The sequence below is a fragment of the Nuphar pumila genome, chromosome 12 (assembly GCF_984573655.1).
Source record: "Nuphar pumila chromosome 12, dmNupPumi1.hap1.1, whole genome shotgun sequence".
NCBI classification, from domain to species: domain Eukaryota; kingdom Viridiplantae; phylum Streptophyta; class Magnoliopsida; order Nymphaeales; family Nymphaeaceae; genus Nuphar; species Nuphar pumila.
The window spans coordinates 26,895,403-26,923,125 of record NC_143260.1 but is presented as its reverse complement, the minus strand read 5'-3'; the positions used below and the strand labels follow the sequence as shown (position 1 = coordinate 26,923,125).

The window sequence follows — 27,723 nt, the reverse complement described above, 5'->3', positions numbered from 1 at the left end:
TTTTACTAAAACTTATTTGCATCACGATACCTCACATGAGTTTCAAGTGTTATGTTTCTATTGCATACTTATGATATTTAATAAAATATCTTTTTTTTATATTGTGAGACTTCTTGTGTAGCCCTTTGTAGGTTTTGTGAGAATGTTCCTTAGAGATTTTTTTTTGTTTATCCACTTAATATTGATAGACATTTTGGTTCGTGATGGAAGGCTCTATAATTGCATTACTTGAGGATTTTCTTGACTTGAAAATTTGTCTTATCAGTTCTTGTTCATTGGAATGTGTTTTTCAAGGTTTTTATTGTTTGACTTTGTAAGTCCATCACTCTTCTTTTGATATGTCCATTATTATTTGTTTGGCCTTATCGAGGTGAGTCGTATGCACTTCTATGTTGTGAGACCAAAGTTGTTGAAGTGAGTTATGTATGCACCTCTGTCTTTTTGTCAGTATATATTGCCAAATGATTTGGCTTTGATTGGCGGTTGATTGACCTCTGGTTCTATTAATGTGTTGTATCACTCATTTGTTTCTTGTGCACCTTGATGTTGTGGAGTCAAGATTAGCCGTTGAGGTGAGTTATGTGTGCACCTCATGTTATCTTATCATTCTAGATTTTCAAGGGTTATGATTGACGTGTTGTTATTTGCCTTGGGTCTGATTGACCTCTGAACTCATTGTTGTTGGAAATCTGAGTTAGTCGTAGGGGTGAGTTGTGTATGAGTGTGTTTTACCACTAATTTGTTTATGTGTCCATTGTTATAGTATTGGATGCTTGATATCTTGATTTTCATGTGATGATAGTTATGTTTTTGGAACCATAGAATTTTAAAGATTGTTAAAATCGTTATATTCTTATTCTTCTTGATGGCATTAATTTGTTTTCATTACAAGCTCTCTTATTTCTTGTGTTTCCTCCTGTTATGCCTTTTATCCAAGTGTCATTATAGGTAGACAAGAGATGTTTAATCGTACTTTTGTGTATTTGTTTGGCCTATAAGTGACACTTTGATTATACTCTTGTTCTAGTAGCTAATACACTTATTTTGAGTGTCATTATATGTAGACAAAAGATGTTTTCAATGTGGTGAGTTATGTGCAATTATTAGTTATGCTCTTGTTCTAGTCGCTGATATACTTGTTTTAAGCGTTATTTTTTATAGACAAAAGTTGGTTATTCACACTTTTTGTGTGTTTTTAGCTCATTAGTGGCATTATGATTTTACTCCTGTTCTAGTTGTTGATACACTTGAATTTTGAGGTTTGGAGGTCTAGTGAGGTGATTGCTTGTGGTGGTCAAACTATTGTTGAGATTTGCAAATATCATTCCTTTTATTATGTGAGATTTTTTAAATGTTTCTCTTAAAATTTTTAAACTTTTTCTACTTGTATGAAAAAAATGTTTATTGATAAAATTTCATGCATCTTATGTGCATTTCATTAATAATATATATATATATATATACATATTTTTAAGATTGATGTTTGGTCTTTTGTGCTTAAACCCATTCTAGGTTGTGTGAATAAATCCTAATGAGTTGTGATTTGTGAGATCACTATCTTTCATTATTATGTGCATTAAATATGCTTTAATTGCATGTTGGATATATATCTGTTTCATATTAAATATCTTGTTCACATTATTATATGCATGGATTTAATTATCTCCTTTCTTGATGACTTTTTTTAAATTGTTATATTTTATGTGTATATTGTCATTGATGATTTGTTATTTCATTTGAAATGCTTTTCTAAAAATCCTTGGGATATTATTTATGCATAATTGTTGATCTCTTCTTGATGATTTATTTGTCCTTTAATGATCAAATTCTCTTATGATAAATAGTTTTCTTGAAAAATATGTTGATTTTGGGTTTATAATTTTATTTCATAAAATTTATCTTTGAGGTGTGCTCTTCTTATCTTTCTTAATGATTATCTAATGTTTCTCTTGTTCAAAAATATATATTTTTTAAAACTATTGGGTTAAGATATTTTTCTTTGTGTAGCTTGTACCTTTGTTTTGTTCTCTATGCAGCGATGGATTGAGAAATAAATATCTTTGATACATTGTGTCATGAAGATGAAGATAGCCGATGAAGGCGTTTGGGGACGATCACCAAGAAAAACATTTGGAGACTTGTATTTGCAAAATTCTCTAATGCAATGAAGATATTTTGAAGACTTGTATTTAATGAAGACTTTCAAAGACTTGTATTTAATTAAAACCTTCAAGGACTTGCAGTTTCAAACTTTCGGTTATCACACCGTAAGTTTGAGGGGGTGTTAATATATATATATATATATATATCCATGTGTATATATAATCATATATATATATATATATTGTATGTTATGTAATAGGTAATGCTCTCTAGGGGTATTTTGGTCTTGTTATTTTCATGTAAATTGTGATAGTCCACTAGAGACAATATTGTATTTTTGTTCTTTATTTTTTTTTGTCTTTATTGTATAGTGTAGGGGGTTTATATTACTGTTGGAAAGTCCAACTAGCAGTTGTATTGTTGGGACTATTCCAACAGTCATAACAGTGACTGCCTATGAGATAATGACTATTGGAACAGTGAATGCCTCTCTAAAATGCCCATCTTGGCTCTATATATAGAAATTTTGTCCTCTTTGTAAGATAATGCTTATCTTAAGCATTCATGTTCAATAAGATGAATATTTTTTATATTTTGTGTTCCTCTCTTTAGTTCTTTGATGTCTTAATGCACTTAGTGCTTGTGAAGTGCCGTTGTGCTCTTGTATTGTCCCTTAGTTGAACTTGTGTACGTGCATGTGTACTTTGTGTTTATGATCTTGTAAGCTCTTAGAGGCCCTCGTTTTGTATTTTCACATATTTCATTTCATCATTGTCTTTAGTCTCTTGAGGTGTTTCAACCGTAGCCACTTTTTTCTCCATATATTATTTTTCATCCCTTCTTAGCTTGGGGGAGAAAGGTTTAGTATGGTTGGCAAATCTTTTTAACAAGATTTGACGGACAAATAAGATGCCTAATGAGTGGAGGAAGAAGGGTGATATACAAGATTGCGCAAACTATCGTGGTATAAAACTCATGAGTCATACTATGAAACTTTAGGAGAGGGTGATTGAGTATAGGTTGAGGAAGATGGTCATGATATCGGAGAATCAATTTGGTTTTATGCCTGGAAGATCAACTATGGAAGCTATACATCTTCTTAGACAACTTATTGAGAGATATAGAGAGGGGAACAAAGATTTGCATATGGTTTTTATTGATTTGGAGAAGGCATACGATAGAGTACCTAGGGATGTTCTCTGGTGGACAATGATGAAGAAAGATATCTCTCTCAAGTACATTAGTATAATTAAAGATATGTACGAAGGAGTAGTAACCAATGTCCGCACTTGTGGAGGGGTGACAACCAACTTTCCTATAACGGTTGGGTTACATCAAGGATCTGCATTAAGCCCTTTCCTTTTTGCTATAATGATAAATGAACTTACGAGATCAATTCAAGAAAATGTGCCATGGTGTATGGTGTTTGCTGATGATATTGTTTTGATTGATGAGTCTAGAGCTGGGGTTAATGCTAAGGTAGAATTATGGAGGACTTTGGAAGCAAGAGGTTTTACGTTGAGTAAGAGTAAGACAGAATATATGAAATGTCAGTTTAGTAAGCAACGAAGTAGTGATAAGAGTGTAGTGAAGCTTGGCGAGCAACAAATAGCGTTGGATGACTGTTTCAAATATTTGGGATCTATCATTCAAAAGAATGGAGAAATTGATGGTGATGTAAATCATAGGATTAAGGTTGGGTGGATGAAATGGAAAAGTGCAATTGGAGTGTTGTGCGATCGTAGAATGTCATTATGGTTGAAGTGAAAGTTTTATAGGACGACAATTAGACCCGCTTTACTATATGACACAGAATGTTGGGTTGCCAAGAGACATCATTTGCAAAAAATGAGTGTAACTGAGATGCGTATGCTTCGATGGATGTGTGGAAATACACTAAAAGATAAGATTCAGAACGAGGAAATACGTAAGAAGGTAGGCGTTGCATCCATTGAAAATAAGATGAGTGAGAATCGTTTACGATGGTTTGGGCATATTCGGCGAAGGCCTAATGATGCTTCGGTTAGAAGGATGGAGAAGTGGGAAAATCTATTAGCTAAAAGAGGTCGGGGTAGGCCTAAGAAGACTTGGACGGAGATGATAAGAAAGGATATGAATGCTTTGAACCTCACCGAGGACATGACATTGGATAGAAATGATTGGAGGAGAAGGATTCATGTGGAGGACCCAAAATGATTTTCTTTTTGGTTCATATCGCCGACCCCAATTGTTTGGGATGAAGGCGTTGTTGTATCCCTTCTTAGCTTGGGACACATAGGTTTAATGTACCCTAGTGATGTATAAGTACGAACATAAGATCTGGGCCTAGAGACAGTCAACACGGATTCTCCATCATTCTTAAGAGAATTTTTCTTCAACCTATTATCTTCTATGCTTAGTTCCTCTATCGTATCAACAATAAAAGGAACTTTGCTTCTATGCAAAAGAGTCAATTTAGTAGACTCAAATTTCAACCTCAAAATATTCACAAATTGGTAAAAATGTTCTTGATCGATTTGCCATTGTCAAGGCTCAATATCTTCGTGAGAATGCCACTTGGGTTCAAGTAGGGCCAATACTTCTCATAGTTCGGATAACTCGTTATAGTATTCTCTAATATTTTTGTTGCCTTGAGTCATAGTTTGAACTTTGTCTTATAAATTGCACACATGTGTAATGTCCTTAAGGGAATATATATTCTTGAGGTATTCCCAAGCATTGTTGGCATGCTAGAATTTCGCAAGGCTAGAGCACTTTTTGATGTCAACTCTGTTGATGAGCCTGTTAAAATATGATGTATATATATATATCTATATATATAGATTATGACACATACACATATATATTAACATATATATGTCTATGTGTCTATCTACATATATAAATATATATATTTATTTTGTAATACCCAATAGGGGTAATTCTGTCATTTCACCTATACACGCATATCCTAGATATGCTTCTTTTTACTTTTTTCTTTTTTATTCTTATTCCTTTTTTACCTTTTTGTTTTTCTTTTTTTTTTATTGATTAAAGAGGGGTCCACATAGAGTCGTTGGACCCCTCCAATGGTCATAAATATGACCGTTGGAGGGGCTCCAACGACTCTATGGGAGCCCCTCCTTGGGTCCCTTGCTGTGTATAAATAAGGGGCATGGCCCCATGTATTCTTCAAGCTTCTTATGAAGCATTTTATGAGTGAAATATATTTTTTTACCTTTTAGTGTGTTTGACCACTTTTTGTGGTTTATTTTGCCCATTAGTGGCCTCTTGTGTATGTGTGTGCTTCCGTGCTCACTCTTGGAGATTTCGCCTTTCTCGTTTGGCACTTCATTACATGGTATCAGAGCCTTGGTTGAGAAGGCTTCATCGGATCCTCTCTTGACAAGTAATATCCCTCCTCTCTCTTGTCTTCAAAATTCTTTTTCTATAAATAGCTAACAAAGATGCAAAAATCGATCTCTCATTCAAATTGGATGGGACCAATTACCGTATGTGGGCGGCCGCTATGGAAAATAATCTCAAAGGTAAAAAACTTTGGGGTTATGTATGTGGAACCATTCCGGAACCACAATTGAAGTTAACTAAGTTTGAAGGAGATGAGGAAAAAGCATTAAACGAAGAAGAAAAATAGAAGGCTATTCTTGATTACTCTTCTAAAATGGAAGATTGGGAAAGCGAGCATGCTAAAATTCTAGCATGGTTCATGAATAATGTCGAATTGAAGATTTGTGCAAATCTTGCAAAATTCAAGAAGGCTAATGAAGCTTGGTTTTTTATGAAAGGCATGTACACCCAAAGAGACCTTGCTAGGCATTTTTTTCTACAAGAAAAGGTAAGAGCTACCAAGCAAGGTGACATGAGTATTAGGGACTACTATAGTGCCCTATCCTCTTTATGGGATGAGCTTGTTCTTCTCGAACCTCAATGAGAAGGTAGTGCTATTGCCATGAGACGAGCAAATGGAAAAAGAGAGGTTCTTTCAATTTATTCATGGGCTTCGTCCCGAATTTGAGCAACTTAGAGGATCCCTTCTTCATAGGGCCTCTACTCCTTTAAGTGACATATTGGCCGACTTATGTCAAGAAGAAACTCGTTTGGCCTTGAAAAGAGATGTTGATGAAGTACATGCCGTGTCTAGACCCGGCAACAATGTAAGATCATATAAACCACCACATTTTTGGAAGAATAATGGCGGTGGAGGAAGAAAAATCATGTCATAATTGTAATGAACCGGGCCATATTCGTCCGGATTGCCCTAAATTCAAAAAGAAGGTGGCTTTCGTGGGTGAAACTCTTCCCAACATCAATGAAGATTCAAGGAAGGATGGAGACATAAAGGAGTCCATCGCTCATCTAACCGAAACTCTTCAACAATTTATAAAGATGAACTCCTCTACATCATCCTCTTCACCTTCCACTTCCGGTGCCGCCATCTCCTCCTTTCTAGGTATGACTTCTTGGATTCTTGACTCGGGTGCCTCTTTCCATACGACTCCAAATGCATCACTTTTGTCAAAACCAAGTCTCAATAAATTCAAATCATATGTATCCACTGCCGATGGAACATCCTTGAATGTTGAAGGCATTGGAAATCTTGAGAAAACTTATGGACCAAAACAAAGAATTTTTTGTTCCCAAAATCTGAATTATTCCAAAACTTAATCTAAATCTTTTTTCCGTTTTTCAAATTACCGATTTTGAGTGTAATGTCTCTTTTTCACCAACCCATTGCTATGTGCAGGATCTCCGGTCCGGGAAGCGGATTGGGCAAGGCCATAGAAGAGGGGACCTTTATTATATGGATTTTTTGTCTTTGCCATCCAAATCATTTTGTAATCATGTTCAATCTAAAGATATTGAGACTTGGCATAAGAGGCTTGGACACCCTAGTATTTCCAAGTTGTACCTCTTTCCGTTTTTGGAAAAATTTTGTAATACAAATACATTTACATGTAATGATTGTATTCTTGGAAAGATTCACTCTCTTCCATATTCACATAGTAATTTTGTGTCAAAAAGGCCTTTTGAACTTGTGTATTCCGATGTATGGGGACCGACACCCGTTATGTCCAAAAGGGGGCTATTCTTACTATGTTTCTTTTATTGATGACTTTACTAGATATACATGGGTTTACATTATTAAAAATAAATCCGATGTCTTCACTATTTTTAAAGAATTTCACGTTCTTATCCAAAATCAATTTCAAAACAATATAGCCATATTTAGATCCGACTCTGGAGGTGAGTACATGTCTAAAGATTTTCAAAATTACTTTAAAACAAATGGAATTTTGCACCAACGATCTTGTCCTAAAACTCCGCAACAAAATGGTCTTGCGGAAAGCAAACATAGTCATTTAATCGAAACCACAAAACTCTTCTTGTGTCTAAAAATGTTCCTAAAAACTTTTGGGCCGAAGCTCTTCTCACCACAACATATATTATAAATCGCATGCCCTCTTCTTCTTTAAAAAATGTTTCACCTTTTGAAAAATTATTTAAAATTACTCCAGATTTTAATAGACTAAGAATCTTTGGATGCAAATGCTTTGTACTTAGTCAAGGACATGATAAATTGTCACCCAAAGCTCTTGAATGTATGTTCATTGGCTATGGTGAGAATAAAAAAGGCTATAGATGCTATGATGTTCGAAACAATAAACTGTATGTGTCAAGAAATGTAAACTTTCTTGAAGAACAAAATGGTTTCGATATTCACACATCTAGGGAAGACATCGATTATTCTTTTCTATTTGACTTAGCTCCTAGAATTGAGTCCCCTGAGGCAATTATTTGTGATACTACTTGTGATGGCATCTTACATTATAATGATATACCACAACATGATAATGTTTCTCAAAATGAAAACCTTAATGATATAAATGTATATACCCGGTGGTTAGGAAATGAACATCAACCAGCTATTGACAGATACTCTCAAGACTTCTCTTTAGAAGAATCTATTGATAACAATCCACCTAGGAGATCTTCTCGTACTAGTAGGCCACCTCAAAAATTTGTGTCTTACGAATCCTTTTCTCCGAATTATAGGACTTGTCTCATGTTAATACATTCGTATCATGAGCCTATCTCATTCAAAGAAGCTAAAGATCATCCACATTGGATTGAAGCTATGAAAATCGAATTAGAGGCTCTTAACAAAGTCCAAACTTGGAGCATTATTCCTCAACCATTAGGAAAAAAGGCAATTGGGTGTAGATGGGTATATAAAGTCAAAACCAAATGTGATGGGTCTCTAGAAAGATACAAAGCTCGCTTGGTTGCAAAAGGCTTCGCCCAAGAATATGGGATTGATTATGAAGAAACCTTTGCTCCTGTAGCCAGAATGACTAGTGTACAAACATTAATTGCTTTAGCTTCCATCAAGCAATGGCTGATATATCAACTTGATGTTAAAAATGCGTTCCTAAATGGAACTCTATGTGAAGAAGTTCTTATGGACCCTTCGCCAGGTCTTGAAATTGGGAAAGGAAAAAGTTGAATAAAGCTCTCTATGGTCTTAAACAAGCACCAAAGGCTTGGTATGATCTTTTTAGCAAAGTAGTTCTTGATAATGGTTTTTCCTCATGTTACACAGATACTGCTTTGTTTGTTAAATCTTCTAATGAATACATAACAATTTTGTTGCTATATGTTGATGACATGATTATCACAGGTAATGATAAGAAAGGTATTGATCTTATTAAAAATATTCTGAAGAAAAATTTTGATATGTCTGACCTGGGTTTTCTAAGGTATTTCTTAGGAATTGAAGTTGCATACTCCCCCAAGGGGTATGTCCTATCTCAGATGAAGCTTGCCTCCGACATTATTGCCCGGTCTGGGCTGACAGATGATAAAAGGGTGGAAACTCCAGAAGTGATCAACGCCAAGATGAGAGACAGTGATGGCACTCCATTAGCAGATCCCACGCCTTACCGTCAGTTGATTGGATCACTAACATATTTATCTATTACCAGGTCCGACATTTCACATGCAGTTCATAGTGCAAGCCAATTTCAGACTGCTCCTTCTACTATTCACATGGCAGCAGTAATGAGGATTATCAGATACTTGAAAAATACCATAACAAAAGGAGTATTCTTATCCTCTTCTTCACCTCTTACTTTACTTGCGTATACTGACTCCGATTGGGGGGTAACCCCGATGATCGTATTTCTACCACAGGTTATTGTGTGTTTCTTGGTGAGTCACTTATCTCATGGAGGTGTAAGAAGCAACATAAAGTTTCTCTCTCGTCTACCGAAGCAGAATATCGTGCGATGGCCACTACCACAACTGAGATTGTATGGTTAAGAAGCTTGCTTAAAGATATGAGTGTCTCATTCTCAACTCCTTCAAAGCTGTGTTGCGACAACAAGAGTTCTATCTATATTGCTAGCAATCACACCTTTCATGAACGAACAAAGCACATTGAGATAGACTGTCATTATGTTCGTGATGAGTTCTTACAGGGCACCATTCAACTCCCATATGTTCCTACCGAATATCAGTTGGCGGACTTCTTCACCAAAGCTTTGCCCTCGCCTCGCTTCTACTTTCTCCTTAGCAAACTCTCGGTGATTTCACCATGTGTTTGAGGGGGGGGGGGTGTTAAAATATGATGTATATATATATATATATATAGATTATGACACATACACATATATATGTCTATGTGTCTATCTACATATATAAATATATATATTTATTTTGTAATACCCAATAGGGGTAATTCTGTCATTTCACCTGTACACGCATATCCTAGATATGCTTCTTTTTACTTTTTTCTTTTTTATTCTTTTTCCTTTTTTACCTTTTTGTTTTTCTTTTTTTATTGATTAAAGAGGGGTCCACATAGAGTCGTTGGACCCCTCCAACGGTCATAAATATGACTGTTGGAGGGGCTCCAACGACTCTATGGGAGCCCCTCCTTGGGTCCCTTGCGGTGTATAAATAAGGGGCATGGCCCCATGTATTCTTCAAGCTTCTTATGAAGCATTTTATGAGTGAAATATATTTTTTTACCTTTTAGTGTGTTTGACCACTTTTTGTGGTTTATTTTGCCCATTAGTGGCCTCTTGTGTATGTGCGTGCTTCCGTGCTCACTCTTGGAGATTTCGCCTCTCTCGTTTGGCACTTCATTACAGAGCCAAGACATAATCTTGACATATCCTACTCTTCACTCTTTCCACTTGTTTTCGTAATTAGCTATAACTTTATTTTTTTTTACATCTAAAAGAGAGACTTCTTTCTCGTTCTCCACCTTAGCGAGAACTAGTTTAGGTTTCAGATTAGAACCATTCACTAATCCCAACAACCATTTTCTCCAAATGTTATGCTTAATAGTTGGAGACCACATAACATAATTCATATCGAGTTTCATGGGCACGATGGTGGCACTTTCTTTGTCAACCATTTTTACAAGGGTAATAAGAGATAGAGAGAAAGCGAGAGATAGAAAGAGAGGAGATGAGAAAAAGAGAACAAAAAAAATACGAACACCACTTTCACAAGCTTTGAATAGATCAACTAGCACAACGAACAAATCAACCTTGAAGAGAGCACAACTTGATCACACAAATACTTGAGATGATTCACGAAGAAGAAAACAAGCTTATGTTGCAACCACCAACATGAGCATGAGAGAGATACGGTTTCACGGGTCAACAAAATTTCTTCAATCTCAAAGAGCACCTTGCTCTGATACCATGTATGAAAACACGATCTTCCAATTACTAACCATAGTGTCCTCCAATAAATCAAATGCACAAGCACAAAAGTGTCACTAAGGACACTCACAAAAACCCACAAAGGTGTTCTCCACAACAAAGAATATAAAAAATATATTTTATTAATCACCAAAATACAAAAAATGCATTACAAATAATGAGGGGGTTCACCCCTATTTTTATACTCAAGCGGTAGTCTCAAATAAAGCTGTTGGACCATTCAAACGACTACAAATAGATCTGTTGGGACTGTTCCAACAGCTCTATTTGACTAGTCAACTCTATGTTGATTAGTCCAAAAAGAATCTAACTAAACAAGAAAAAGAATAAAGAAAAAAATGAAAAATAGTTACAATATTTACATATATAATATATATGTATACACAGGTATATTCATATACAAATGTATATACACACTTAGTATATATATATATTGTATATATACATATTATATGTATATACATTTTAACAAGTAGTCTTCAAAAAAGTGAAGAAAGAAAGTTCCTCTGCCACAAATATCAAGTTTATAAAATATTACTGTTGTTGACTCAATTTTTCAAAGCAAAAAATCATGAAGATATCACGAAGCTGTCCAACTATTTTTCATTTTTAATTATGATGCAGCAATACATTTGACATTTCCCAATAATAAAATAATCAGAAAAAATTTATACTCTTTATGTTTTATGTGTTTCTGTGTAATTTTACTAATATCTCCTTAGGGGAAGAAAAATTTATTGAGAGTATCTTCATAAATCTCCCCTTTAGGAAATCAACATATTGCAAGGGAGGAACGAATTTGAAGATTTGGGCTTTTCTCTGTATGCATGTGCATGCATACATGTGTATATTCGTGTGTTTGTTTTGTGATACAGTCTGGTCACTGCTAGCACTATCAGACACTACTTTGCTGAAAAATAGTGGTGCCACTTCATTTTTTTGGTCCCTAGCTAGCGACAAACCAAGAGATTTGTGAAAATCTTCAGCAATAGACTGGTCCTGCTGATTTGGGTAGCTGAAGCTGTCCAAAATGCAAAAATATCGCAAATGAATTGAATGGCAGAGAGCAGCTCAATGTCTGGCAGCGGTAGCCCCTCAATAAATTCCACCTTGTTTTCCTGAATAATGCCACCAAGCCTCCCACCACAATGTGGACAAGGAGGGTGAAAAGCCTTGTTGCAGTCTCTGAAAGTGGGGGAATACCTCACCTTCTGCACCGTTAGCCCTCACCACCACGCAAGCATTGGATACCATATTTTTCATACAACTGGTCCACATGTCCCCAAACTACTTCTTAAAAATGTTGGGAACATAATCCAATTACACAGCTATGTCACAGGGACTCGGCCAACTGGGTGCCGCACCCGCGTCGACGCGACGTGATGCGGGTGCGGCACCCGATGCGGTCAACCTGACGCTGGGTGTGTTGACCGCACCCAGGATCATTTATGTCCAACTTTTGGACTTTATATATATATATATTTGCCGCACCCCCGCACCCAAGTTTTTTGAAAGCCCCGCACCTGCATAGTTACACAATCAAAAGCCTTGACTATATATACCTCAATGAGCGGCATTGGTCTTTTGGATGGTTTAGTGGAATCACTTCATTAGCCAGCACAAGGCACATGAATACTGTAAAAGTATCTTCAACAAGATACTATGATCAAGACTTTAATATTCTTGATAGTAAATACGAGCATACATGCACAATAAGAACACTTGTGCACAAAAGCACAATACAAATCTCACAAATGCACAAAAACGTAAAAGTGAAATGCAAACACTTTATGAATCACTTGGGCTTTGACCCAAAGCCATAAGGTTACAAGAGGGGGGAATGCCCCTATTTATACATAATGAGGAGGACCTTGGAGGGGGCCAACTCATAGACGTTGGAGCCCACCGTTGGAGGGGCCCAACATCTATGAGAGTGGCCCCCCAAGGTGCATTTGACTTTAGTCAAAAGAAAAGGAAAATAAAAAAAAAGAAAAGGAAAAAATAAAAAGCAAAATTACAAGCATATTCGTAAAATGAATATGCGCAAGAATTGAGAAATGACTAAACTAGCCCTATGGCTAATAATAAAGAAATATATATTTTATATATATAATTAGGTAGATACATATACATATATATCATATATATGTATCACCTTATATATATATATATAAAATATATATGAGATTACAATATTTGATACATAATTTAACAAATACAGCTGCTTTCCGATGACTCTAGCTTCTCTTAATGCCCCTGTAATCAGCTTAGAAAATATGGTAGAGAGAGAGAGTTCAGAACTTGTTACGTCCCTTCTCTCTATAACTTTATTGCTAATGCTCTTTTACACCAAAAGTCCAAAATACCCCTTGATAATGAAATGGATATACAAGAGTGTACAGAAAAGGAGACCAAAAGGTCAATGAGTCAATCTAGTATATAAACATTATTACACTCTATAGACTATTTAAGTCTTTCTCTGCACTCCCCCTCAAGGTGGGGGTGAATACATCTATCATCCCCAACTTGCTAGATACTTCTTCATGTTTAATCCTGCTGATAGCTTTGGTGAGAATATCTGCTAGCTGATCTTGAGTTCTAACATAAGAAATTTTGAAGATTCCATTCTCAACTTTCTTTTTGATGAAGTGACAATCAACTCCAATATGCTTTGTCCTCTATTAATAGCAATGTGAATTGCTGAGCTATTATCACATCTCACTCATAACTGACTTAATCCATATGCCTTCATAATCTCCTAAAGCTATTGCTCTATACTCAACTTCTACACTAGATCTTGACACGTCTTGTTTTTTACTCCTCCATGGGACAAGGTTTCCTTCTATAAAAGTACAATATATCCAGTAGTGGATCTCCTATCATCAATGGATCCACCCCAATCAGCATCTGTATATACTTGGACTCTACAATGGTTATGATTGGCATAAAGAATGCTATCCCAAGATTCTTCTTCAGATATCTCAACACCCTGTAAGCACCTTGCATATGTAGATTGCTTGGAGCATGCTTGAATCTACTTGATACACCCACAAGACGCAATATCTGGCCTGGTTATAGTAAGATGGGTCAATTTTCCTACCAACCTTTGGTATTGTAGTTTATCCTCATAAGGTTCTCCATTTGCCTTGGCATAACTTGTTATTAAGATCAATAGGGGTATTGATAGGTTTGTATTCCAACATCCTCATCTCCTTTAAGAGGTCCAATGCATACTTTCTTTGTGAAATGGCTATTCCTTTAGAAGACATAAAAACCTCAATTCCAAGGAAATATCAAAGAGGTCCAAAATCCTTAATATCAAATACTGTCTTCAAATAGGATTTTAATTTTTTGATTTCCTCTTTATCATCCCCGGTAACCACTATATCATCAATATACACTATGAGGATGTTGATAAACTGACTTTTCTTTGCAAAAAGAGTCTGATCAAAGTTACTTCTTTAGTATCCAAACTCAACAATTGCCTTACTGAATTTCTCAAACCAAGCATGAGGTTAATGTATTAGGCTATAAGTAGCCTTTTTGAACTTGCATGCCAAGACCTTTTGGAAGAAAACCTGGTGGACGTGCCAATTACACTTCTTTTATAAGATCTCTATGTAGAAAGACATTCTTCACATCCAACTGGTACAGTCGCCATGACTTGTGAGTTGCTAGGGAAAGAATCACCCATATGGAATTTAATTTAGTTATAGTTGGTAAATAGGTTATTTTTTAGTGGATACAACTACTATCAAGGTTCTAACACTAGTCATTCTAGCTCCAGGTGCAAAGGTCTCTTCATAATCAATTTCATATTCTTGGGAGTAACCTTTGGCAATTAGCCTAGCGTTGTCTCTCTAATGTTCCATCACTTTTAGTTTTAACCTTAAATACCCTTATGCATCCTATAGATTTCTTTCCTAAAGGAAAATTGACCATCTCCCAAGTATGGGCCTTTCAAAGGGCCTCTAGCTCTATGTTTATAGCATTAATCCAATGGGGACAATTTTTGGCTTCAATATAGTGAGAGGGTTCATGATAGGAGTGAATAGTTATAAGATATGCCTTATAGTTTGGTGAGAAGGATTCGTAGAACACAAACCTATTTGGTGGAATGGCGGCTCTATTCGATTTCCTAAGTGTGATATTTTCTAGAGAAATCTTGAATAGGTGTTTCATCTATTGAAAAATCTTGAGAATATTTTTCATACGCACTTGTTTGGCTTTCTTGACTGTGCTGGGTATAAACTTGAATATTTTGAGAGGTGTTTTCATCTATATTGTCATTATTGTGAATCAATTATAAAATATCACTATCGTGATTATTTTCCAAAGAAATATCATTATCATGATTTAAATCACAATCATTTGATTCCTAAGAATCAACATCTTTCCTTGGCAAGAGATCAAACAAGAACACAGTCTACTTTTTTGTTACTTTCTTTATCAAAACCATTTTATTTTTTGTGTGAAGTCACGTCCTTGGACATAATGTTTTTTGTTCTTAGAATCAAAACAACGCTAACCTTTTTGTTTTTCACCATATCCCATAAAGACACTCAATTGCCTTTTGAGATAGTTTATCATTTTTGTGAGAAAGTACAATGCATTTATAACAAAAAATACGTAATCTTTTGAAATCAGGTGACATTTTGAACAATTTTTCAAATAGAGAAATATTTTGTGAAGAAGGCATTCTATTTATTAAGTATATTGAAGTCAAAACAACTTCGGTCCAAAATTTCTTAAGAACATTTGAACAAATAAGTAAGGTTCTGGCGATTTCCATGATATGTCTATGTTTTTTTTTGCTAATTGATTTTGTTGAGGGGTTCTAGGGCAAGATCTTTGACGACAAATACCATTTTCTTCAAATAATTTTGAAATTTATTTGATAGATATTCTCTACCTGAGTCAGATCTAAGAATAGAAATATCACTTTGAAATTGATTTTTAACCATCATGCGAAATTCTTTAAAGAAAGAAAAAACATCCGATTTTAAATTAAGTAGGCCCATGCATATCTTGTGAAGTCATCAATGAAAATAATATAATAGGAATATCCACCCTTTGATATGACCGGAGAGGGTCCCCATACATCCGAATTTACCAACTCAAATGGTCTGTTTGAAACAAAAGTTCTAAGAGGAAAAGGTATAGATTTCATTTTTCTAAAGATGTAATATTTACAAATAATATATTTTTCATTCCAACAAGTCTCTGCAAATGGGTTTTTCATTCCAACAAGTCTCTGCAAATGGGAATAGATACATCTTGGAAAAACTAGGATGTCCAAGTCTCTTATGTCATATTTCAATATCATTTTCTTGGACATAATTATAAAATGACTTATAAAGAATAGACAAAAAATCCATGTAGTAAAGATCTCTCCTGTGGCCTTGCCCAATCCGCTTCTCAAACCGGAGATAATGCACGATGCAACCTTTTAATGAGAAAGTGATTTCACATCCATCGTCGAAAATTTGAGAAACTAAAAAAATTAAGATTGAGTTTGGGAACCACTCTAATTTTGGATACAAATTTTTCTGAGATGTTTTTGAATCTAAAGTCCCAATACTTTTAATTCTTAGAGAAGTCCCATCGGCCGTTGAAACATAGGATCAATTTGAGTTAGTGCATATGTCGGAAATGAAGTTCTCATGAGGGGTCATATGAAAAGAAGCTTCCGAATCAAGAATCCAAGAGCACATACCTTGAGAGGAAGAAGTAATAGTGCCAACATATATAGATTTAAGTATTTGTTGAAGTGCTTTTGACAGTTGAGAAAGAGAGAAAGTATCTTTAGAGTTTCATTTTCTTTTGCTTGACTCTTCCGTCTTGGGTGTGGATTCTTCATTGGAAGCCACCTTGTTCTTGACCTTTGGACCAACAGATTTGATGCGGCCCAACTCATTACAATAGTGACAAATAATTCTTCTACCACCCCTATAGTTATTATGACTACTATAGTTATTTGCCTTCCTAAGTGGAAGCTTGTAGCTCTTCGTGTTGTTGTCAGACTTAGACACTGGCAAGTGCCAACACTTCATTTTCTCCTTTTATCATACCAAATCGAGTCTCCTCTTGGCAAACCTTGGTAACGACATCTTCGAGAGGTAAGGGAGAGGATCTATAAAGAAGAGAATGCCACACTTGTTCATATTTCGGGCGTAGACTATGTAGAAATTGAAAAAAGTATTTTTTCTATTTGCCCTTGTCTTAGTTCAACATCTTCAATAGTAACCCATTTAGGTTCAAGAAGTGACAACTCATCTCGTAGACGGGATAAAGCACTAAAGAAGTCTTGGACACTCATGTCCCCTTGGTAGTTCTAGTCAATGTTGTATGTATCATAGCGTATCATACAATATGCTACACATTGTTACTTTTTAGAAAAATAGTATGATACACACTCGTATCGCGATACGAGTGTGCATCGTACATATCGTATGATATGGTCCTTATTCGTACGATACGGTCCTGTATCGTACGATTCAGTGTCAACACACTTTAAAAAGGGCCAAAAAAATAATTTTGCGTTTTTGGGTTTTGAACACCTCTTGAGGGCTGACTCCCTCATTTGTGTAGAAGCCATTAGAGAGGTATCAATGCACCCTAGGATCCGTGACAACGATTTGAGGGCCGATTCGTGCGCAAGGGAGAGAGCTTTTGCGATTTTATCGAGTAAGAGTGAATTTCCACCATTTTTCACTCAAGGAAGTGGGTTAAGGCAAAAAAATCCAATTTTTTGCTTCTTATTGAGTTTTTTTAGGGAAGATAACATAAAATGATCTTGCATGACAATGGAGAACTCAAGTAATGAGTGAAAATCGATTAAAAATCGAGTGCAAATTATTAATATGAAAGTATGAATATTGTGGCATGTTCTTAATTGCAAGATATTAATATTTTGCATTGTTATTTTGAGATAATTGATGATAAATGATGTCTTATGTAGCTCATAAAGACTTAAATGCTTCATATGTGATTTTATAGTTGCATTTTGTGCACTTCATCATTGCTTCGTGTGTTATAATTTTTTATATTTTTTGCTATTTCTTGTTATTTTTTATGATTTTTTTAGAATTTTTATTTTTTTTTCAAAATTTACGACTTTTTATGATACTATACGATACATATCTTATTTTGAGCTCGATCGATACGGGTTACAATATGATACTTACAACCTTGGTTCTAATTTTCTCTTGTAAGAAATATCGTCTTGCAAGATCCTTTTGCGTATACATGCCTTTCATGAATAACCAAACTTTAATGGTTTTTCTAAACTTAGCAATGTTGACACATATTTTGATGTCAACATTGTTCATAAACCATGCAAAAATTTTTGCATGATTACTTTCCTAATCTTCTACTTTAGATTGATAGTCACAAATGGTTTTCACATGATCATCTCTTTCAAGAGCTTTAACTTGGTCTCCTTCATTCTTGGCGAGCACCAATTGAGGCTTGAAAATAATGCCCATTATGTATCTCCAAATCTTCTTTCCTTTAAGATTGTTCTCCGTAATGAAAGCCCACATCGTGTAGTTTGTGCCATTAAGTTTGAAGGAGAGGTCTATTTTGTGATCATGCTCCATGTTGGAAGAGAGAAGAAAGAGATAGATGTGGAAGAGTACGTTCACTAGTCACCGCAAGCATCACGAACACTTGATGGCGATTCTCCATAAGAGCACTATGGCTCTGATACCATATAAAGAAGTATGCTGAAATACAAATATGAGATGCACAAGCACAATTAAAAGTTCACCAAGGGACAATACCATGGCACTAAGGCACTACACAAGCACAAAGTGCATACAAAAGACTTCAAAGAGTCCAAACATAAACACAAGAACATAAAAATATTAACTTTTATTGAGACAATGCTTTAGAAAAGCATTGAAGAATGGGAACAAGTTGTCCCTTTAAATAGGCTACACAAAATAGAAGGGACCAATAGAGCCGCTGGAAGCTTCCAACAACTCTATGGTCCAAATGACCATAGGGCCCCTTCACTACTACAAAAATAAGGAAAAATAAAAGTACAAAACTGTCCCTAGTGGACAGCACCTATTACAATAACAGAAAAAAACAAAAATACACCTAGAGGGTATAACCAATTACAATACATAACATTATATATATATATATATTAACAACCTCCACAGGTGTTCACACCCTAGTACACACTCAGTGGGCAATTTCCACCACAAGTACCTCAAATACTTCTCGAATCTTTGCCATCATACCAAAGAATAGCTTCAGAATGGTTTTAAACACTCCAACACACTTGAAGAAATGTGTTACAGCCAATCACACTCGTTTTACAGTGCCCCGATTTGCAAAAGGATTTGAAAATCGTAATCTAGGGTTGGCGGCATAAAAATAAGAAAATCAATATCTTCCAAACTACTTTTTTTTAGAGTATCTTCCAAACTACTTACCGAAAAATCATGGAAAAATCACCACAAATCTCCAAAAATCCCATTCTTCAGAACCCCTAAGATCCCGACCTGAGATCACACATCTGCTGGCCAGGCGTGATGTCAGCAGATGATGTCATGCCAATGTCATCAGAGGTCACTCTGATACCATTTTCAGTTGCCTCTAGCTTCTCTTAATGCCCTGTAATCAGCAGAGAAAATATGGTAGAGAGAGTAGAAGAAGAGAGTTCAGAACTTGTTACGTCCCTTCTCTCTATAACTTTATTGCTAATGATCTTTTATACAAAAGGGCCAAAATACCCTTGATAATAAAATGGATATACAAGAGTGTACAAAAAAGGAGACCAAAGGTCAATGAGTCAACTAGTATATAAACATTATAACCCTCTATAGACTATTTAAGTCTTTCTCTACACCTGGAACAAAAGCACATTATGGTGAAATAAGATCAGTAAAATCTGGTTTCAGGCTCAAGGCCAGGGCCTTCACAAGCAACCCAGCAGGGAAACTAGCTTGACCTGAAAAGAATTAGGACAACTGAATCTGCATTTGAAGAAATTAGTTATGTCTGATGTCAGAGAATCGCGGTTGACCAACTTACCTTCAAACTAAATGAAGGTAATGTTATTCCTTCTCCTGCAACTAGTTTGGTGAAAACATTTAGTATGAGTCACCACGATCCAACCAAAATTTCCAATATTGCTGCCTCCACTTGATCTTATCCCTTGTCCTCCGTTCCTTAATTTTCTTGATAAGGATGCTGACTTTCCATCTTAACTCAACTCCTTCCTCTTCACTGGACTCTTCAGCATTAATTGAGAAAAACTTGCAGCTGCATCCTTCTCCATTCTTCAATCTCTTTGAATCTAGCACAAGGTGCACCCAGTCTCTCTTGACCACTTGAAGATGCCTTTCTTGCAATTCAATAATGCTTGCTCAAGTGTATCACATTTGCAATAGAAACTTGTGCATACTAATGATGCAATGCATTTCATAAATCAGACACAGTAGGAGGCCCAACTAGCTGAACGATATGTCCTCTGATAGAGTGGAAGTGATCCATCCAATCAAGCCTTGGGCTTGAATGTAGTGTTCTTCATAAGCTGGGTTAGGAGTCATAAGCATCTCTCTTGATCCTTCATCTTTCACTTTCTTATAACTGATTGAAACTGGTGCAGCCCATAGTCACCAATATCATTCTCGGCATAGTTTTTCTCGGGAGTTTTTTCTTTTCCAAAAAGTTGTTTTTCTTGGGAAAATCTTGGGAAAATATCATATGTTTTAAAATTTGAAAAATATAAGGAATAATAAAGAAGATAAAAAATTAATGGGTTTTTCTTGTAAAAATGTAAAAAAACAATTAGAAACTTTTTAGAATATAAAATAAACAAAAAATAGAAAACAAATGCTTGAAATGTATATATATATATATTTAAAATATCAGGAAATTATTATGATAATATCGTGATATTTTATGTTCTCACAATATTTTGATAATATTGGAAAAATCTCGGAAAATATTGGCTGACCTTGAAATACCGATAATATCATAATATTTTAAAAAATATCAGTGATATCTATGACCAGTGGAGCTTTACCATCTCCATCTATGTGATCCATCAATATAAAGAACTGAATGTAGACAAGAAGGGCATATTCCAAGTAAAGAAGTTGGAATCATTCAACTTGAACTAGACAATAGGAAAAGGCAATTTGAGGTCACATATGTGATGGGCGAAGAACAAGTCAATCTTTCAATGGCCATATGAATGCTTAGGGTAGGTGAACTAAAATTTGGTGCATGAGATGCATGTAGGGATGTAGTAGGAGTAGAAGTAGATGATAGATTTGGGATATTTTGGTTTTTCATGTCTTGTCCAAGGTTGCCAAACTAGGAAGTGGAAGCGGAAAACGATACGGGAAGCGAAAGTGATAAGTGTGACATTTTAAAATTTATAGGAAGCGGGCAGCGAAATATCAATTTGAAAGCAAAATAGGCAATATGGTAACTGAATAGGAATCAAACAATAAACAAATAAAAACTAAAATAAAATTGATCATTCTTATATTTCATGATTTTTCAGTAAATTTTTTTTATTAAAATCTAACAATGATGGTTACCAATTTAGAGAAAATACATGGCAAGTGAGTGGAAGCGTGAGAGAAAATACATGAAAAACATGAAAACATGAAAAGAAACGTGAGAAAAGCATATAGGAAGCATAGACCATGCATGTGGGAAGCATAGAAGAAGCGCGGGGGAATCAAAATTCCCATAAAGTTTCGGAAGCGAGGAGTATCGCTCTTCCGAAGCGAGTTTCTGGGAAGCGAGCTTCCCACCTACCTAAGAGGCTTCCGGTAACTCTGATCTGGTCACCAATGCTTAGATAAAGTATTTTCTTTTCATTTTAAATCACCCTTTCTTCCCTTTTTCTATTCCCATAGTGCACACTTAATATTGATTGCTATAATAAATAACAGGTAAAACCAGTAAATTAAGATGGAGCAGTTAGCAAAGAAATAAATGATGTCATACTACTGACATCATTAGGGGCAGTAGGATGCTTGGTTTCTGGTTTGAGTTCAGAATCTCAAAAATCAAAGGGAAAGATGAGGAAAAGGGATGGAGATTATTAGAAGAGAAGAAGAAAGGGAGAATAGGAGACTTGGAGAATGGAGAGCAAGAAAGAAAGAAGAATGAAAAAGAAAGATGAGAGATGGATGATGAATTTTTTTGAAGGGAGAGAACTCCTAGCCCCAAATGACTTCTTGTGTGAAGAGCAGCACACAAAGCCTTTCAGTTATATGAGATGCCCTAATGGTGTCAATACAAAAAAACCAACAAAATTCTAAGTACTACAACAATGACACTCCAAGGTGGTGTCCCACAAATATACATACAAGGAAAAGAAAAGCATATAAACTACAAGAAGGTGATACACAATAATGTGAATCCTGAGGCAGTGCCTGTGTAAAATGATGAAAGTATCACTCTGCTAATATATCCCACCGGTTGACAGCCCTAACTCTATGTCTTGGCTACTGATGCAATCATGATCTTGTAATTGTTTATTGTGTATCTGGCTTAACTGCTGTATACCTCATTTACGTTTGGATGATGCAGCCTGAGTTGCATATGTGGCCATAAATTTTTCTGCAGAGAATTCGTATCATGCAGACTCGAGGGGGATATCTTTGGAGTTTTGTAGTGCTTTTCAGTGGGCATCCATTTTTCTTTGTATTTTTAATCCAAATGGAAACATTTAGTTTTTCTTATCCTTCTTTTCCTTATAGAAATAGTTTTTGTCTCCTGTATTAATTATGTTTTATATATGAGGCCTCAATCATCTGACTTGTGACAGTGGTTGCTAATCCTTAAACTTTTACGTCTTCTGTCCTAAACCTTTTTCTTTAAATGTTGTGCAGATCTGGAGGCTCCTTACAAATTTTTTCTTCCTTGGGCCATTTTCCATTAATTTTGGTATTCGCCTTTTAATGATGTAAGCCTATTATAAGTATTTTTTATGTGTATACTTTATACTGCACAAGTAGCAGCTGATGCTGAAAGCTAGACACAGTTCTTAGCTGCTGTAATTTTGCAGTTTTAGTTAGCTATTTGTAACATGGGTTTGAAATAACTTATTTCTGAACAACTCAGAGCGAGATATGGAGTCCAACTTGAACAGGGTCCATTCGAGAGACGAACCGCAGATTTTCTATGGATGATGATCTTTGGGGCCATTTCTTTATTGGTTTGTGCTCTTCTTTTCGTTTCCAATATATTTTATCATCGAAATTGAAATATCTCTCCATCACTATTGTCCTCTTTTGATGTGGTAGCTCAAGTATGTCATGGACCAACTCTGTAACAATGATATTTCAGGCAATGTCCATCGTTCCACAATTACAGTCACTCTTTCTAGGAATATCACTGGTTTTCATGCTTCTCTATGTTTGGAGTAGAGAATATCCAAATGCTCAAATCAATATATATGGCCTTGTCACACTGAAGGTACATTATCACCTTGTTGTCATGTATCACTGGTTTTCATGCTTCTTTAAGTTTGGAGTAGAGAATATCCAAATGTTAAAATCAATATATATGGCCTTGTCACACTGAAGCTACATTGTCACCTTGTTGTCATATATGATCCCTACATTTTATCAAAATTAAGATAATTTTTTCTTAGGTTATATAGGAGTGCATGATTTATCCATTGATGCACTGTTATATCATTCTCCTTCCCGATAAAATACATTTGCGGCTTGTGGAATTTCTTTTTTTGAAAACATTGTGTGTTACAATGTGCATTTATGGATGCAGGCTTTTTATCTGCCCTGGGCAATGTTGGCATTGGATGTCATCTTTGGATCTCCCTTGGTTCCGGATCTGATGGGGATTGTTGCAGGTCATCTCTACTACTTTTTAACGACACTCCATCCAATGGCTGGAGGGAGGAACATATTGAAGACTCCAGTTTGGATGTATCCTTCCTTTTATTAGTATATGTCTTGATGCATATGGTTGAGTGTATTGCGTTTAACGCCCTGCACTAATTTAGAGTGCACTGCTTTCTATTGAAGCTACTAGTGATTGGACAGGTGTTGGAATTGATTTTGAAGCCTGAATCTTGAAACAGCCAAAAAATTTGTATATGGTGTGGAACACACATGCATTCTAGAAGTTCCAGGTCAATGTTAATAAACATAGGGAAGTATGAAAATTGATTGTGCATAGTGACAAGTCAGTGGACGTGACTAAACCACCATCTTAGGTCTCACAGGAAACTGTCAATGCTTTTCAACCATCAGAATCAATCTTTATGTCTTGGTGCCTTTGGATTGATAAGCCAGTTTACCCAAAAACAAAACCTTAGGTTAGGTTACATTTAGACATGTAGAGGGCACAACTGAACAGTAAATCACCGTCGTAGGCCTTGCAGAAGACCATCTATAAATTTTTCAACCACCAGAATGAAGCTGTGTCATGCTCCTTTGCATCAGTGAGCCAACTCTTACCCTTAAAAATAAAAGCATAGGGTACAATGAGTATGAGTGGACCATTATGCTAGTGACATTTTATAGAACATGAGTAAATCACCATCTTAGTTCTCACGAAAACTATCTGCAAAATTTTCAACCACCAGAATGAAGCTACATTTCTAGGTGTCTTTGCATCAATAAGCCAATTCTTACCCTTAGGCCATAGGGTGCATTGGGAATTCATGGAATACAGGCTTATTGAGAGTCTGATGCTTAGTGCAAAGTTTTCTGATTGACATTTTTGTACCAAGTTTTCTGATTAACTAATGCACTGTGCACCTAACGTAGGTGCATGAATCAAAACTAGTTAATGGAACCATGGAGTTGTTTCTAGCCTGATACAGTGGTTTGTTGTTTCAATTGAAATGTGGGATTTGAATTCAGGATTTGTATTAGAGATTCCCAACATATCATAAGATTCTGGTTCTATAAAAGAAAATCGATGCTTTTCCAAATCCAGAAAACGGATGGGATTCTAGGATTACTCCTTGGGGCCAATACTTTTATGCATGCCTCTTCCTGTTGGTCCACACCATCCTGTATTCTCGTCAGATGATACAGAATCACTAGCAGTCCACCTGGTGCTACATCGTAGGCACACTGGGAATGTAGATAATTGTAACCATATACATAGGAAATGACAGCAATCTGTGTCTGGTTTGCTGCGATTGCTTTTTTATAGGGGGTATCTTGTGGTTCAGCAAGCACCAAGACAGGTGCTTAATCTCATTCCTTCCATTTGTCGGATAAAAGGTGGTGGAATTGCGTTACTGATCGGCATGCCTTTCTTACTTTTCTGCTTTACTGGGTATAAGGTGGTCTATTTGGAATGCAGGCCCAAGTTTGCTGTAACTTGGTCAGTTTTCTTTTGGTTTGAAGGCCCCTTGGCACACTTAGCTCTATGTTGTTGTTTGTTGCCCTTGACAAAATGTGTTCAGGCATAAGCTAGTTGCTCGTTGGGGCATTGGACTCCAGGCAAATTCCCCTGTTCAACCCAACCAGTCTTCTGGCACAACAGCATTCAGAGGAAGAAGCTACAGACTTAGCCAATAACAGATTCATCCACTTCAAGGTAGAAGATAGTAGTTGGTGAATTTTGTTGTATCTTTTGACATTTTTTGCTTCATGGAAGTTTTGTTAGTATCATGGAAAATATTCTCTTCCACAATATCTTGAGGACTTGGTTCATCCAGGTTGTTGTATCTGAGATGTCATCAGCATAGTTTAGGACTCATCTCAACTGGGGATGTCAACGGATGGTATTTTATCTTATATTAGATTTGGGAAGTCAAAACGCATGGTTTTGATTTTTTTACTACTACATCTGAAGGATATCTTGATTTGTGGGATATCCAAATCCAATTACATGTAAAAAACCAGATTTGCTTTTTACCATCCGAGTCCAAAATTTAAATCCGATTCATTTAGCCAATATTTGATTAGTTGGATTTGGACTCTGGCCACACATGACCCGAATCCAAAATCATTTACATCCTTAATCTCAACAGTCGTCTTTTTTTGGTACTTGTGAGTTCATCTTTTTGGTATTTTTGCATCTATTTGATATTTTATTTTCAATTGTACTGAGAATTTCTCGGAGACAAAATTTAATTTATCACGAGTTTTCTCCTTTCTGAAAAACTCCCTTGAGTGATTTTTGTGACTGATTTTAACAAAGGGGTGTAGGTTGCAATGCTAACGTGGGGTGTACAACCTTGCCTAGGCAAGGCAGGCTAACTTATATGGAGTAGCATTTCAAGAAATTACATACACTGTTCAAACAGCTATGTTAATGGATTTTTCATTTACGACTTTGACAAATGCTCTACAAGAGGCGACAACCTGAAGGTAGACACATCGGATAGGCGCATGTTCCAGTGATCGGGTCACACAAAACACAGAAATTCACTGGGCGTGCAGCGACTTTTTTTTCACGCAACAATTTTCCATGTAAAACACAGAAATTGCTGCATGTGATGAAGTGGTTTTCTTTGATTTGGGTGGCTCGAGTGCTTTACATACTTTTTACAGAGTACTCGGCACGATCACTGGATCTGCTCTGCCTCAGATAAGCATAGAGGCTGAAGATTGCGCAAGTTCAAATGGGCCATGGACCTTCTACCAAGATCAACACAAAGTTATGCCCATAAAGGCTCTGTCCACCATTACAAGGCCCACAAGTCACTCTTCTGCAATTTTAATTCCCTTGCAATCGCCTCATTCGTTACCAGTTTGCAGTTGATATCAAACCTTTTCTTTTCCCCCGATAGGCAGTAAATAACAAACTTTCATGCAAATAAATTAAAAGAAAAAATGTATTGTGTCGTTATGCTATTTATTTCAGATAACAAGATCACATCGCGTTTTCCACTGTAGCTTGGTTGTGTTGCCATTCTGCTAAAAAACAAAGAAAAGATTTATGAACAAAATTTTAAGGTGGTATGTCTCAAACTAATGCCAAAATTTTAGATGATAAAGAAAAAAACTATGTTACGAAAATCATGTAATAAGCCTAGCTCTCCTTAAAACAGTAAACCGTACCCTCAGCATAGTCTTACAGTGCATGATTTCAGCCATGAGCCAACTCTAACAAGATATCATCATCACCGTCATCATGCTTTATCCCAACAACATTGCGTCGGTTTTGTGAATCCTATTTCTTCATTCTTTGCATACTCAAAATGGCGACACCAAAAATCATGGGAAATATGTTTCCAACCCTCTAGATTAGGCAGCCCATATTGGCATAGAACTTTTGTGAGGTGTGAAATTGAGAAAATTAAGGGCATACCACTTGCTCAAGTTCGACAAACCACAGGCAGCCCCTTGGTTTCCAGTTAAAATTGCCCGTGCTGAACAGACTATGTACTTTCCCTCATTGGCTGATTCCAAGCATTGCTGGCAAAATCTCAGCTTTTATCAACCCACTCTCCACCTAGCTCAGAGGACTTCTAGTCACTAGGATTCGATATAGTGCTCTCACAAAGATGAGAAACATACTCTATTCATTACACCTGAAGTATCCTGTATTTGAGCATTTGAATCAACCACAAGATTCCCTTCCTTCTCGCTAACTGTTGCAACTGTGCTTCCATTATCATATCCACCATCAAATATTGGAAGAATGATGCCTTCTCCAGCCAGTCTGGAAACTGGGTCTTCACCTTGGTTAACAAGAGACCGATCATCTAACCTGGGACCAGCATTTGCATTATTTCATAAAACTGTTGTATTCTGCTCTATGGCATCCTGATCAGTGCCTGATGATTCAGTATCCATGCTAGTAGTGGCTGGAATTGCTGCTGGGTGAGGATCAGCAGGATCTGCATTTTGAGGTTCTTCGACCAGACAAACTTCCATTGTTCACTAAATGATGAACCACTGGCAAATCCAGC

The 27,723-nt window shown here is 36.1% G+C and overlaps 1 protein-coding gene across 1 annotated transcript in view; it reads left to right on the top strand.

Annotated features, from left to right (window-relative positions):
* The window catches only part of DER1 (DERLIN-1), a 45,594-nt gene extending 19,971 nt beyond the window's left edge, over positions 1-25,623 (top strand). Inside the window, exons 3-7 of the mRNA XM_089982755.1 lie at positions 22,712-22,785; positions 22,944-23,037; positions 23,169-23,297; positions 23,610-23,770; positions 25,267-25,623. Of these exons, the coding sequence (XP_089838881.1) occupies positions 22,712-22,785; positions 22,944-23,037; positions 23,169-23,297; positions 23,610-23,770; positions 25,267-25,381 (573 nt within the window). The 3' untranslated portion in view covers positions 25,382-25,623. The remainder of the gene's footprint in view (positions 1-22,711; positions 22,786-22,943; positions 23,038-23,168; positions 23,298-23,609; positions 23,771-25,266) is intronic.
* Positions 25,624-27,723: the final 2,100 nt, after the last annotated feature.